Below are 14,091 nucleotides of genomic sequence, written 5' to 3' on the forward strand. Positions count from 1 at the left end.
CATTTCTTTTCCATATCAATAAAGAAAATGACATAAGTTCTATATATATTTAATAACTTTTCTATAGACCTGCCTACTTCTGGTATAAATATAGGTATGCTCGCAATAAAAACACCAATATAAATAATTCTGGGTTTAAAAAAAATATGTTAATGATACATCACTTGGCATTTCGTTTATTATTCTAGTTGTATTTGAAACAAAGGCACTGGCAAACCTGACGTGTTTCACTTTGATGCCTTCATCAGAGAAAAAGCCTTGTTGCTGCTGCTCTCTTTATTTCAAACCTCACACCACGAGGTGACGATGTGACAGTTTACCGAGGCTAAAGAATTCATCTGTCCGGGCCTGCTAGCTCGAGACATGCCTCGATCTGTCCCTCTAAGTGACACGCTGTGTCTATTTCTTTGTTGGCCCCTCCTGTCTGACTTTTTAATTCAGTCATCATTTTTTAAGCGGTAGTCTATCATATTCCTCCTCAGTTAAAAATATGTGCGCAGCTAAGTAGAACAGAGCAATATTTCCTCTTTCATGTCCTCTTCGTCTGGTCTCTTGAGTCTGTAAATCTAAGTGGCTTGTTTCCCCAACATTGTGGCTCACAATTAAACAAGGAATAAAAATATATTTGTTTCAAATTCTATTAATTAGTGTTCTGTCTCCCTAACAGTTTGTCTCATACCACTAATAATAATTCCAGTCCATTAGTTTTGAACCGTAATATTAATTAAACATTTCCCACTGAATCCCAATGCTACTAATACTGAGTGGTTATCGCTGACTGTTCTCACATGCTTGATTAACAAGACGTCTCTTTTGCACTTTGCCCTGATGCTTACTTAAGACCTGACATTTACACCTGGGCTGTTGTGAAGGGAACTTGCAACAACAATGCAGGAATTCCACAACTAACTACCCACTGATTATTACTACAACACTAAAAAGGTGTCTCTGATTATGTTCTACAAGCCATCCACAAACTTGTGGTCTTGTCTTTATTCTGCTTGTGCATTTACATTTTTGTCTTGTCAGTGCTGTCCCTGGTAACTGCTTGTGTTAAATTGCTTGTTGGTTCTATATAAATAGCTCCTCAATCTGTCGTATTCACGCTCTTAGTCCCTGGAACAATACCTTTTCTTATTCCATCCTTTTTTTTCCTTTCTGTTAATAAATAATACTGGGTTGCAAATCAATGATATGCTCCCCTCTTTAAGTTGCATAATAAATGCTCGTTTGGGGAACTAGACACAAAAAAGTGACTCTATGCCTGGAAAGAATTACATAACATCCTGCAGACTGCATGTAATGTATTTTATTTTTGCTGTGAGCCTAATCAATATTTGGGAAAATGAGCTGTTGCTTTTATAGCATCAAAATTTGAACTCATTTACTGACATAACCATAAATGAGGATATTTTTAGATGGAGTCTCCTTTAGTGGTGATATAACTAGAATGAATAAAGCTTCAAATCCTAGCTTATATCAAATCTTGATGTAATTGCAGTGTGTTGGTTCACTTGTTTTACTTCACAAAATTGAGCGTATGCACTGGGTATGATGGATGAGTTCAATACTTCCACTAGGAAAAAGTAATGTTTCAGAAAATATTTGAAATGGTCGGGAAAACCTTTTTTTAAAAACTTTGTAAGATTACGTTTATACACAGGGTCAAGGTAAATAGTTATTTATAATAGTATAATATAGTTACTGTATATGGGATGTTATGTGTGCTTGTTTCTTTCATTTAAGACAAAAATGTAAAAAGTAGCCTATGTTAAAATAAATGACAGTAGCACTGGGAAGCACAAATACTCCGCATTTACAAGAAGTCTGATATTGAAAATTTGACCTAAGAATGGATATCATGAGTAAATATGAAAGTATTCATATGCCCTGTCACCAACATGTCATTATGAAGCTGAAGTGACTTAAGAGCAGCCACAATTGGTATTTTTGGAGATAATTGAAAAAAAAACAATCAGCAAATGCATTTATGCATTTATTGATTATTTGTTTGCCAGATCAGCTTTTTTATGGTAAAGTCAATATGAGTTTGGGTTTTTTTAATCTTGGTCACATAAACAAGTAAAGTCTCATCACAGTGAGCTCTGGGCATTACGAGGTTGTCTGCTTCAGACTCTGAGCACAATATCACTTGAACATCTTGCGAGGATTTCTAAAATTTTTGCACAAATATTCCTTTAGATTCAAACATGAACAAATCTGAATTTGGTTTATGAATGTCAGGGTAGGCGTTACCTCACATCTGACCCATTATTTGTGAAAGCAATGCCACAGGAACCCATGGATGGGATTTCATTACATTTGGCAAAACCATTCACTTGATTAGAATAAGGTTAGAGGCCACGGTGGCCTCATAAAACACATTTTAGCACTAATGTCCAATTGGACAAAAAGGCCAAGTGATTGCATTTTACACCTAAAGGTATACTCAGGAAGCCTGTTGATGCAGTGTTTTACTAATGTATTATTTCATAGGAAAGTGTAAATTGAGGATGATTTTAAACCAAAGTACAGTTATTGCTTAAGAGCCAACAAGCAGGGAAAATATCAATTCAATCTCCAGGTAAAATCTACACAAACACATTAACTACACTCAAAGTTTGACTGGCACCCTTCTGCTCAATTCGCGCCACGGTGCAGAAGAGGGCTAACGATTGCTGAAGTTTAGATTGCTGTCCCCGTGAAGCTAAAAATGTATGAGCTCCAGAAAGAACACTCCCGGTTGTTTTTAAGACAAATTACAAACGCTTTGCTGACTGAACCGTTTGCTGAAATTAATCTTGAAATAGATTGTGTCTGCCGGAAAACGCGTTTCTGTGTTGTCTAGACTATCTAAGGTAATGCAATGTGACAATTAAAGCTGGAGGCTTGGCTATAATTTTTTTGGGTAATGAGTCTGAGCCATTGATCTGATTCATTTTGACACAGTAAACAGCCTATAAGCATAAAACACCATCTGCTTCAGCTGCCATACAGAACATTAACTTCATGAACTTCAGACATCTTTAATATGCCACATGTAATATTTTTGCTGTTAGAATAAAAAAAGAAGCTGTTATTATATTGGACGCAGTGTCTCCGTCATCACTGATGTTATTCAGTGACATTTATAATATTTATTTCTGTGTTTTCAATATATAAGGAGCCGAGCTTTAGCCTGAGTTCTGCTGTTACACTTAACCTTTTGATTAATACCTTTTGGCTTCACGACTCTCTCTCACATGTTCCCTCTCACTTTCAGACACAAACACAGACACATATACTCTCTCTGTCTCACACAAGCACGCACATGTGCAAATACACATGCAGTCACGCTTCTATCACTCCCAAGAACATTAACTTCCTTTGCTACAGTCTTACCCTAACCCTTAACATAGCTGCTAACTCCCTAACCCTAACCATTACCACATCTTAACCTAAGCCTAGCCTTAAGCGCATCTTCAAACTAAATTATTGTAATTTACACTTTCGTCCCCAGAAGGAAAGCATGCCCACACATTGAGACTCTGTATGCACATTTATGTCCCCACGAGCAGAGTAATACAGGAATATACACGCGCACGCACACACGCCTGTCATGTAATCATGAAATCACTTCCAGTTGCAGATGGTGACTCATCTTTTGTCCCCAGTGAAACCATATCTGGCAATGAGGTCGTAAGACATTTCAGATGAGGGGCGATGCGGTGTGCCACTGTGCCGGTCACCCCTCTCCACATGGGGAACTCCTCACCAAACAGCATGCTTTACAGCTGGTAAAAACAAAGATATTAGCCTCCTGTAAAGCTCACCACTTGCAAATAAAAATGTGAAATACTGTACTCCAATTCAAACTGTATAACATCATTATCAGCATGCTGCTCAGATGTGAGAAAATAAAAAGTTGAAAGATTTTCAGCACTTACACTGTGGTGTTGCTCTTTAGTATTTCAGTTTGGGGTTTTTTTAAGACTTCTTCTGCCCACAACTGTACTACAGATATCTCACGTTTATGGGGGACTGACTATTACATGCAGTAGTTTGAACAATCAGTCTGTGGATCATAGTGCCATATACTTGATGCCAGTCATTATAATACATTTAACTTGCTGAGTGCGTGGGTGTGGTGGACACAAGTCCAATTGCAGTTTTACAGTGCTCAGTAAGACACGGGCTGCGTCATGTCGACAGACATTGAGAGGAAAATCTCCATCAGCATCAGGTGTTAGTCAGTGACCTCGACCTCGGTTCCAAGACTGAGAGTAAAATTACCCCCACCACCAACACCACCACCACGGCTCTCGCAGATGCATCAACAGCCATCGGAACTTATCTTGATAGGAAGCGTTGTCGTTACACACCGTCTGCTCTCTAATTCTCCCCCTCCGACCACAGCGGAGGGCACGCATTCGTCTCAGTTACAGACAACAATACAAACACACGCACCTCGAAGCTGCACAAACACGACAGGCTGCTCATCAAAATGACCTTGTGCATGTATGCTCAGGTCACCCCGTGCAAGAACGACCGTGCAAGGATGCGACCGTGCACACTGGATCCAAATCGAGAACAACAAGTGCTCAAGTGGCTGGCTCACAGACAGTCACTATATTGCCACCTTGGGTGTATTGCAGCACCCCTTCTCACTACCATGCGAAGCTTTTCAGTGCGTTTTGGTGAAAGGCAAACAGGCACTAATAAAACCATGACAGCAGTAACCATTAGCTTGTTGGAATGACCCCCAGCATCATTACTTGACATCAACATGGCACACTCAAGGGCATCTGGCAATCAACGCGAGAGCTTTGAACTATGCAGAGAGCCTGATTAAAATTATCCACTGATGGCCGCTGAAATATTTTTGCTCACCTTTGCTGTTATCTGCTCCTCCGTTGAGATGCATGACTCTTCTTACCATTCACTCATCTAGACTGTCTTTTTTGGGGGTGTTGTTTGTTTGGGGGGTTTTTTGCAAAGCTGTGCGCTTTTCCAAAGAGTTCAGTCTTATTCCAATTTATTTGTGGTCCTTTGCCCGCTTTAATGTCTTGTTCGTCTGCCGGTTGGCACGCATGGACGCGCCTCCACTTGTGCGTCCTCCTCCCCTTGTTGTGCTGGAGAAGATAGTCTAAGTGATGTTGGGAGTATGTGTTTTGGCTCGCTCTCGCTATCTCTCTCACTTTCTCTCTCAGTCTCTATTTTTTTAAGCCCAGAGTCGCTCAAAGGGTTGGTCGCAGGAAGGGTTTTAGGGGAGGAGACGGCAAGCAGACGGGCGGGGTGACGTGAAGTAAGTCGGTAGGAGGTCGTTTACTCAGAGCCGAGGCGAGGAATCCGTGCGCCCTCGGTGCTGCTGTCCATTTCATCTGAGGTCTTCATCTCATCACACAGAGTCAAAGCCTCTCTTTCACTCCGAGCTGCACAATGAGAGGCTCCTACTGTCATGTGAACCGGAGCCTTTCCGAGCTTTTTAATAATAGAGGTAATTCTGACAGACAATCGATTCTAGTAACCATACAGTCTGCTACAGAAGTCTGTCGCTACTATGTGAGATGATAAAAAAAAGAGCCCAGAAGAGGGAGGAAATAAATAAATTACACGAATTACTGATTTAAATAGTAAGTGCTGATCACCCTCATCTCCGTGGCTTCACTACGGATCGATAGCCTAATCAGTGGGATTCATGTGAGAATCTCTGCGAATATTGATACCTTTTACGCATAACGTGTCCAAGTTGTAGCCCATACGTTTTGCTCTCGCTCACGTGTTGAGCCTCTAGTAAGCTTTTCATTAGTGGTAGTGTCATGAGCAGTCTGTGCGTTTTAATTATTATAATAATGCCATTACAGCCAAAAGGCCTATACAGTCGATAAGGCACATTTACTCACTATTCACGTTCGCCCTGAATCACGCGTGGATCGTGGCTCAATGGCGATCTCTAGTGTTGTGTTACCCATCAATCAGTCACCTGGACGCTGTCTTTCGGTTAAACATATAATATAGGAGGTGATTTTAAAGCCGATCAAACGCCGAGTGTTACAACTAAACTGAAAGTCGCATGCAGTGTTAATAAAGAAGTCGAAGAAAAGTGTTTAGCGGGCAAATTATATATAAAAAAGTAATAAAACGTTAAAGATGAAGATTACAATGTGAGCATGGCAATAAAGTGCTTTAAAATTTTCTAGCTTTTAGGTTCTTGTAAATGTGTCCTTGAAATGCACTTACTGAATATCTTTTAAACCGTTTTCTCTTCTATTCTTTGTTCCTGTGTAATCGATCGTTTTGAAGCCATAAAAAGACAGAAATGCAGCACAGAGCTGGTAACCTGATTGGCGATTTTATTACAACAGAATCTCAACTTATTTATTACTTCAGCCTAATGCGATTGCGTGTCTGAGAGTATTTTTGATCATTAATATTTTGTTAATATTTCATATTTTATTAGTTTTTAAAAAAAAATTCCATTGGTGTGTACATTTTTCCAACTAGAATGGCATTTTGAAAAATGCACTATATGGAATATGATTTATCGGCTCTAAGTTTTTGGTGATTTTGAGCCACAGAGCAACCCAAATTAACACCAAAGTTGAGTTGTCAATAATTTGCTAAAGACCTGGAAAGTGACACAAGCAAGCAAGTTTTGTTTGTTGGTTTGTTTGTTCATCACAAATGGGAAACTCCCAAGAGTGGAACATTTCTTGGCTCTTAAACTGTTTAAGTCAACATAGTACATTCATGTGAAAAAGAAAGTTTTCACAAGCAACCCTGAAAAAATAAAGTCCAACCTTAACCTTGCTTCCATAGGAATGACCAGCCAGGTGGGGCTACCCTTAATTGACTGATTATCTCCAGGTTTTGGTTTTGGTAGTTTGTTGGTCTTCACCCAAAGGTCAGGTGGTGCCAAAACAAAGAGAAAGCACAAGTATGGCTGTTTGAATGGGTTGTCAGCAGAAAGCTTGTGTTTCTCTAAAAGGAGCACAGCTTTGGTTTGCAAAGTTGCATCTAGACAGATGGGACCAGAGTGAAGATGTCTGGCCATAATGTACAGCACCACATTTAGTGAAAATCAATTCAAATTACTTTACACATCCAGTTCAAACAATTCCAACTTGTAAGGAAGAAGCACCCCCAGTTAACCATTATTTTAGCTTTTTTTTTACCCATTGGAAGAGCTATCTTCAGCTTCTTGCTGTAAATATAGTGCAGCTCAAGTGTAGAAGTTAATCATCCATGTCCTCATTGTTTTAGGGGAGGCCCAGAATTATTTTTAGTTTTATCTTTGAAGTAACAGTGAAATTTTATGTCAGGGATAGAGAGCATTTTTCAATTTGCAGCATGTAGCAGTGTTTTATCTCAAAAAGCTCAGTGCCAGTTGACTGCTCTGCTGTGTTGACTCAATGTTACACCTTTGTTCAGTTGTTCAATCACACAGATTTCTGTCTGACACATTTCTTGTGATAGCACCTCTGACATCTTGTATGAGCTTTGTGCATCTGTGTAAAGCAGATAGTTTTACGATTTTGCTTTTGTTGCCTCTGCTTTATGTCAAGTGTGGAATGCATTTAATCTGTTGCATAAACATTCGATTAATTCTTGAAAAATACGCTTCCCTTGCATATGGACAGAAACTTCTCCTTCTCACTCTCACAGCTTCATCTTTTTTTCGCACTGTCACTGTGATGCATATTTATTAGCCTGTCACAGTGCCTCCTCTGAACGCAAAACAACACATTCATCAGCCCAACTCGAGCCGTGCTTTAATCCCTCGGGCGTTTTCGGTGACGTTGCGAAATATCGTCACAGTCTGGAGAGATGTTGGTTTATTTGAAACAATAAAAGAGTGATTCATGAGCGCTCAGATTCCAGGTAATCTTAGACTCATCATATCACAATCAACAGCACTGTTAGAAACATTACAGCTGAGCTAGTTTAAAGCAGCCCAGGGAATATCGTTACAGCCTGTTTATGTCAAATGTGCAGAAGTCAAATGACAGCTTTTATGATTTTGCAGAATATGAAACTAATAAAACTGCTTTTGTATGTCATTCAGAACTCAGTAGCCAATTTTGAACAACTGGAAATATATACTTTTTAAACTTTTACAAGTTTAAAAACAAAATGTCAGTCTTCCAACACTTTACACCCTTTGGCAATCCAAATTATGTTAAAGTAAGTTTGGTTTAATCAATCTTTAAATGCCCTGAAGCTGACTGAGACCTTCTGGAAGGTACACCTGTGTCTCTGAGGTCCTACAGATCTGACTGCATGTTGTGGCAAAAAACAAGTACTAAGCGCCAAGGTATTCTTTGTAGATCTCTGCGATAACTGTGGCGAGGCATTAGGGCAATAATCTCAGCACCACTCCATCATTGTAAAGCAGCTAGAAAGGCACTCTTTCCACCTGGAGTTTACCATATGTGGTTTAAAGTACTAAGGGGAAGAGCTAAAGTGATGTCTGCTCTAATGAGATTAAAACAGAGCTTTCTGGCTGAACTCCAAGTTACTGTTTATCACATGGTTAATACCATCTCTCTGGAGAAACGTGGTGGTAATAGCATTAAGTTCTGGGGTTGCTTTATCCTTTATGATTGGTTCTCTAATTATTTGTAACCCAGTTGTCATGTATACTTAAAATTTATTTATTTATAAGTTAACCAAAAGCTGACCAAGCAGAAATCCAACAATCAAAGGTAAATTATTGCGTGGAAAGATTGCAACACAAATCCTTGCACCTAATGTGTGTTTTGGTCATTTGACAGTGTCTCCTTTCTTTTTCACAATTTAGTTTTGAAGGCCACCAGTAACATTTTTGTATTGAATTTCCTAATTGCTCTTGTTTTAATCTGATCTAACTGTTTTGCTTGTGAGAAAAGAGAGAAAAAAATAAGCAGTACAGTGTAATATGCTGTATCTTCAATGCACTGCTTTAACTCACAGACCCCTGGGATGCTTGTGTAACCCTACAGTAGTGGGTTAAGCGTTTTCTGTTTGGTTCCCTGATTATTATTATTTTGATTTTCGATTCCTGTTTTTACATCTTTTACAGTGCGGTCTGCTGGGGCGGCAGCATCTTGGTCTTTTCTTGTCTTGCACTTCTTGTGAAGTGTTAATAACCATGTCTGTATTAGTCTCCTTTGTGTATTTCTTAAGACGTTTAGTTTTAAGTGGTGGCTCTTCCCACTTTTACTTCTTGATTGGTGAATGGATTGCTTTTACCTTTGTTAATCTTATTTAGCTATGGCTTGTTCCCCACCCATCTCCAGTTCCTGCTATTTTTGCTTAGTCCACCAGTGAGTTATCCGTGTACGTTATTGGTTTAGCTTCCCTGTGCAGGTTTCGAATTCGTGTTTTTGGAATTTTTCCTTGGATTATGTTACATTTTGGATTTGCTAAAGAGCCAATAAAGAGCTCATCTTTTGTTCAGATCCTCTGCTCAACACTCCACACACCTACACTGTGAAACAGTCTCTTATTTGGTTTAATTTCATCATTATTCAACTGTTGTTGTTGTTCTTTTCTTTTTCTGTACCTTAAGCGTCAAACCTGTCTCTGTTATCGTCTCCTCTTCACATCCATCTTGTTTCTGCGCTCTCTGGTTTCTTTTTATTCTAATTCTTTGCATTTCTTTAGCTGCTGTTTTTGTTTTTGAATTTTTGTTAGTCATAGGATTTTCCCACCACATTAAGTTTTGCATAAGTTCATTTTTAATTGCCAACCTGAGAGTCTGCATTTGGCCTGCATATTGGGTCCTTTGCTAACTTGCTCACTAATAGTGCCATTAAGTTATTGAAATTTTGTGTTAAAGTGACCCCTATCCAAAGTCTAACAAGGCAATCTCAATATGTAAGTTTTATTTATTTAGTTTTTGTAAATTGTTCTCAAGGCTTGTTCTCCCAGGTCTCGGCAAAACAAACATGTGGACTGCTTAAAAATGATTGGACCATCACCCAATGTAATGTTTATGCCACAAACATCATAAATTAACAGTATTGGTGACTGGTTTTATGGTTCCAGTGTGCACCGGCTCTTTAATTGAAATCCTGGTATATATAAATATACAAATGGCTGAGAGAGGAGCTGGGGAGAAGATGCGAAGTGGTCCCTGTGGGCACTCAGGGCAGTGGCACCCAAACTGGGCAACAGGCTCCAGCAGATCCCAGGAATGACATCCAAGATCTCTGTCCAGAAGAGCACAGGCCTATGAGCAGCAAAGAGACTGTGTAGGACCTTCAAGCTCCCGGGCCTCTGTTAGAGAATCTGAGCTTCACGGATAAAGTCCACCCGCAGGGGTGAGAGGGAAGTTAAAAATAAATATGATATATACATGCATATAGGAATTTGTGTGATAGATTTTTTTCAGTGTAAGATATGTCACTATGACATGTCATGTCATATCATGTCATGTCATAGTGACATGATTGGAGGAATTACAGTTATTTCTCTGCCAGGAATCAGTAGGCTTCTACTGCCATCTGCTGCTTTGAACCTTTAGCACTGCTCAAAACAGAGCAGTGTTTTTGTCAGCATCAAAGCCTGTCATAAAACAAAGCAAAATAAATAAATAAATAATAGTTTGGTTTTTTGATCAAATAAACTGTAGATTGATTTTCTGTTTTAAATACAACATATCCTGTTGACCCTTATGGATTCAATGCAGATTTGAACAGCATTAAAAAGAACAGAAAGTAGTGCCAGGTTAAATATCCCCACCACAACCCCAACCTGCAGCTGCACACTCAGGACACCGGTGGGCTTGGCTGAACTTTCATCTCTCTGACCCTGCTTGTTTCTGAACAGAATAAAAATAGTAGTGTTCCTGTAAACAAGTTATTCAGTGAACTTTAAAGATGAACTCTAAATTCTGCAGCTTGGAAAGTAAGATTTTCACTGTCTATTTAAGATGATAACAAATTCAGATGAACAACAACACGTGACATATTACCCCCTGTCATTATTTGTGGCGGTATTTTGATCCTCTCTTCTTTCTTCTACAAAGATGCTTCAGGTCACTGAAGTGAGCATTCCTTTATATTCCTTTGAGGTCTGCTACAGCATTTTTGGCAGGTTGCCTCTGAATTGTGCATTACATTACCTTCATTCTGACTTATAACTGTATGCTTCTCCTTTTTTTAGATTATGAACTATTATGAGTAACAAATATATTTTTCTTTTAAACTAACATAAAAACTAAAACTAGATGTGAAAAAATATCCAGTTAAAATAAAAATAAAACATAGACTTTTGAGGAAAAACAGAAGCTACTTGAAACTATTTTCTGAACTGGGAAAATCAAACTAACATAAAGACAGAGATGAAATATCCTTAGTTTGCAAGTTGTATTAATTTTATTATTTCATCTTGTCTAATGATGCTTTGATGCCTTCACCATATGCCTTCCAACCATCCATTCATCCATTTTCTACCACAAATCTAGTGACTCATCAAGCAGAGAAGCCCAGACTTCCCTTTCCCCAACCACTTCCTCCACCTGATTTAACTGCTTTTAACAATAAAAACTGTTTAGAAAATAACTACAAAGAATACACGGACATATAAGTATGTGGCAAAATGTGGATGGATGGAAAATACAAAACTAAATTCACAGACGCAGCCTTGACACAACCAAAAACCTAAACTAACATGCATATGTTTTAAAAAGAAACAGACAAAGAGATCGCAATAGACTGCAATAGATCTTTTTTTACATTTATTAAGAAATCCCATATAGGTTTTTTCCAGTAAAGTGTAACACACAAACTAATGCAGCAGTAGCACCACCAGCGTGTACCAGTAGACACATATATATGTGCATTTGTGCTCATGTGCATGACTTTCTCTCGAGCAAAATCACGTCCTGAGGCATCAGTGACAAAAACAGCAGCAGCAACAACATCATAAACAATCATTTTTGTCCAAATTTTCCTGACAACTCTGGATTTGCATTCTGAATTCAAGACGACATAACCAGAAGAAACTAGAAAGAAGCAAACATTAACACATCTAAAAATGAATAAATAACTTTAATAGTAATAAATTGCTGCACATACATTGATAAAGGTAAGGCAGCAGAGTTTATTGGAATGAACAGAGATTTTTCATGATGAGCAAAAAACCCCTCGGATGTTTTGGTTTACATGAAGCTTGCTCTTTTTTTCCACAGCTGTGAATACCTGCGATTTCACAACTGGTGCCTGGTGTGTTTGGCTGAACTTTCCTTTCTGTAAACATGGACCAAAACTTTCCATTATTGAGTAATCCTATGATTGTACAGAACAGAATATAAGACCAGTGCGTCCCTCAGTAGTAAGTTATTCAGTGAGCTCTAAAGATTTGTCTAAACTGTGTAAAAAAAAAAAAAAAGCAGTTTAGATTTAAATTTTGTGACTTCTGCAGCCATGAAGTTGCTTGTGGCTGGGATTTTTCTCATTCTAATTGTGGAAACCAATGCCCAGTGGTATAATTTCCCAATTGAAGCAGTTAAAGGTTAGAAATATGGCATTTTAAATACCTAACAACAATCTGTCATATTTCTCAGATTTTGATATTTTAATTGCGAATGTTGTCATTATTTATTATCAGTACTGTTTTCTGTAATTCTGATCAGGGGCTGGTGATATGTGGCGAGCCTACAGCGACATGAGGGAGGCCAACTGGAAAGATTCAGACAAATACTTTCATGCCAGAGGAAACTCTGATGCTGCACAGAGAGGAGCAGGAGGCAGATGGGCTGCTGAGGTTATCAGGTTTGACAATCTACTTTACTGAAATTCATTTGTATTTTTGATTAACTAATCACTAATTTTTTAAGGCTGCTAATTCTGCTTCTCTCATTTTTTCAGTTTCTGATGTTGTTCTGAAACGTACTTACTGAAGATAGGTGGATTCACTGTCTATTTCCATTTTAGTAACACCAGAGAGTGGGTGCAGGAGAGACTGGGTCATGGCGCTGAGGACTCCGAAGCTGATCAGGCGGCAAACCGTTGGGGGCGAGACGGAAATGATCCCAACCATTTCAGGCCCGAGGGTCTTCCCAACAAGTACTGAGCGCAAAGCTCATTGACTTACAGGAGAATAAAACTGCATGAAGACGCTTCTAGTGTTGGAGTTAGTGAAAACATGGTGTTTTAAATAGCCCAAATTTGTTGTTGCTCAGATACCTGAGCTCCATCAACTGATCACGTCTCCCCTGTAAAAGATGTGCCGGGACCTGAGGTGGGGTGGTGTGTGTGGTACAAGCGGGGAAGCAGGAAAGTTGCCCATTGAAAAAACACTGAACAAATAAAAAACGTGTAAAACTGCAAAAGCTGTTGGTGTCAGGTCCATCATTTCCACAGAAACATTTTTTAAAACCAAATACTGTCAGTTGTCCTTCTGCTACAGTGACCCCGGGGCACTTCCAGTAATCTCTCCAGTGTCTCCTGAGCCTACCCCAGGGCCTCTTCTCAGTAGGACATGGCCAGAACATCTCACGTTGCCATGCTTTGGGGAAAGCTCATTTCCACTGCTTGTTTACACAGCGTTGTTCTTTCAGTCATTACCCAGAGCTCATGACCATACGTGAGGGTAGGAATGTCAACTGGCAGCTTCGCTTTTATGCTCAGGTCTCTCTTCACCACACTGGACCAGTACAGTGCCCATATTCCTGCAGATACCGCACCAATTCATCTTTCAATCTCCCCTCTCCCTTACTCATGAACAAGATGCCAGGATACTTTGGACAAGAAATTTTTCATGTTGTTGCTGTGTGGGCTTTGGTCCTCCGTCTCTTATTTTCAGCCTCTTTACCACCAGCAACCATCCTAAAGTATATTGTCAAATTGATTATTTAGCACAAATTTGACCAAAGTAATCAAAATGGTTAAAATATATTCATTAATGATAGTGCTAAGAAGTCCCATTTTTCCAGTGTATGACACACAAAGCATCAGTGTTCTTAAACATATTCCAGTCTGCTTCTCTGTGTCAGATTTCAGCCTCCCCCATCTCTGGCAGCGCTTTTAGTTGTTGACTCAGTTGTGATGCACAGGTGCAGCCACTGGGTGACAGTGCTGTCTTCTGTCTGAAACCTGAGGCTGTGGTGTTTGTAGAGAAAATTGT

At 39.2% G+C, this 14,091-nt stretch overlaps 2 protein-coding genes across 2 annotated transcripts in view; one reads left to right on the plus strand and one right to left on the minus strand.

The window, feature by feature from the left end:
- The window catches only part of syt7b (synaptotagmin VIIb), a 125,767-nt gene extending 120,818 nt beyond the window's left edge, over window positions 1-4,949 (minus strand). The window contains exon 1 of the mRNA XM_082528546.1: window positions 4,870-4,949. Coding sequence (XP_082384672.1) covers window positions 4,870-4,918 — 49 coding nt within the window. The 5' untranslated portion in view covers window positions 4,919-4,949. The remainder of the gene's footprint in view (window positions 1-4,869) is intronic.
- Window positions 4,950-12,327: 7,378 nt separating this feature from the next.
- Window positions 12,328-13,161, plus strand: saa (serum amyloid A). Its single transcript, XM_082528777.1, has 3 exons — window positions 12,328-12,477; window positions 12,599-12,737; window positions 12,900-13,161. Exons 1-3 carry the CDS (start codon window positions 12,390-12,392, stop codon window positions 13,036-13,038), a joined length of 366 nt encoding a protein of 121 aa, XP_082384903.1. The 5' UTR covers window positions 12,328-12,389; the 3' UTR covers window positions 13,039-13,161.
- The last annotated feature ends 930 nt before the right edge of the window (window positions 13,162-14,091 follow it).

Source organism: Aulonocara stuartgranti, assembly GCF_965226115.1.
Source record: "Aulonocara stuartgranti genome assembly, chromosome: 1".
Classification (NCBI taxonomy): Eukaryota; Metazoa; Chordata; class Actinopteri; order Cichliformes; family Cichlidae; genus Aulonocara; species Aulonocara stuartgranti.

Excerpts from the sequence above, each read along its gene's own strand:
- saa (XM_082528777.1), top strand. The coding sequence starts at position 12,390 with ATGAAGTTGCTTGTGGCTGGGATTTTTCTCATTCTAATTGTGGAAACC. Across the intron at positions 12,478-12,598 it reads CCCAATTGAAGCAGTTAAAG|GGGCTGGTGATATGTGGCGA; the intron begins GTTAGAAATATG and ends AATTCTGATCAG. Across the intron at positions 12,738-12,899 it reads TGGGCTGCTGAGGTTATCAG|TAACACCAGAGAGTGGGTGC; the intron begins GTTTGACAATCT and ends TTTCCATTTTAG.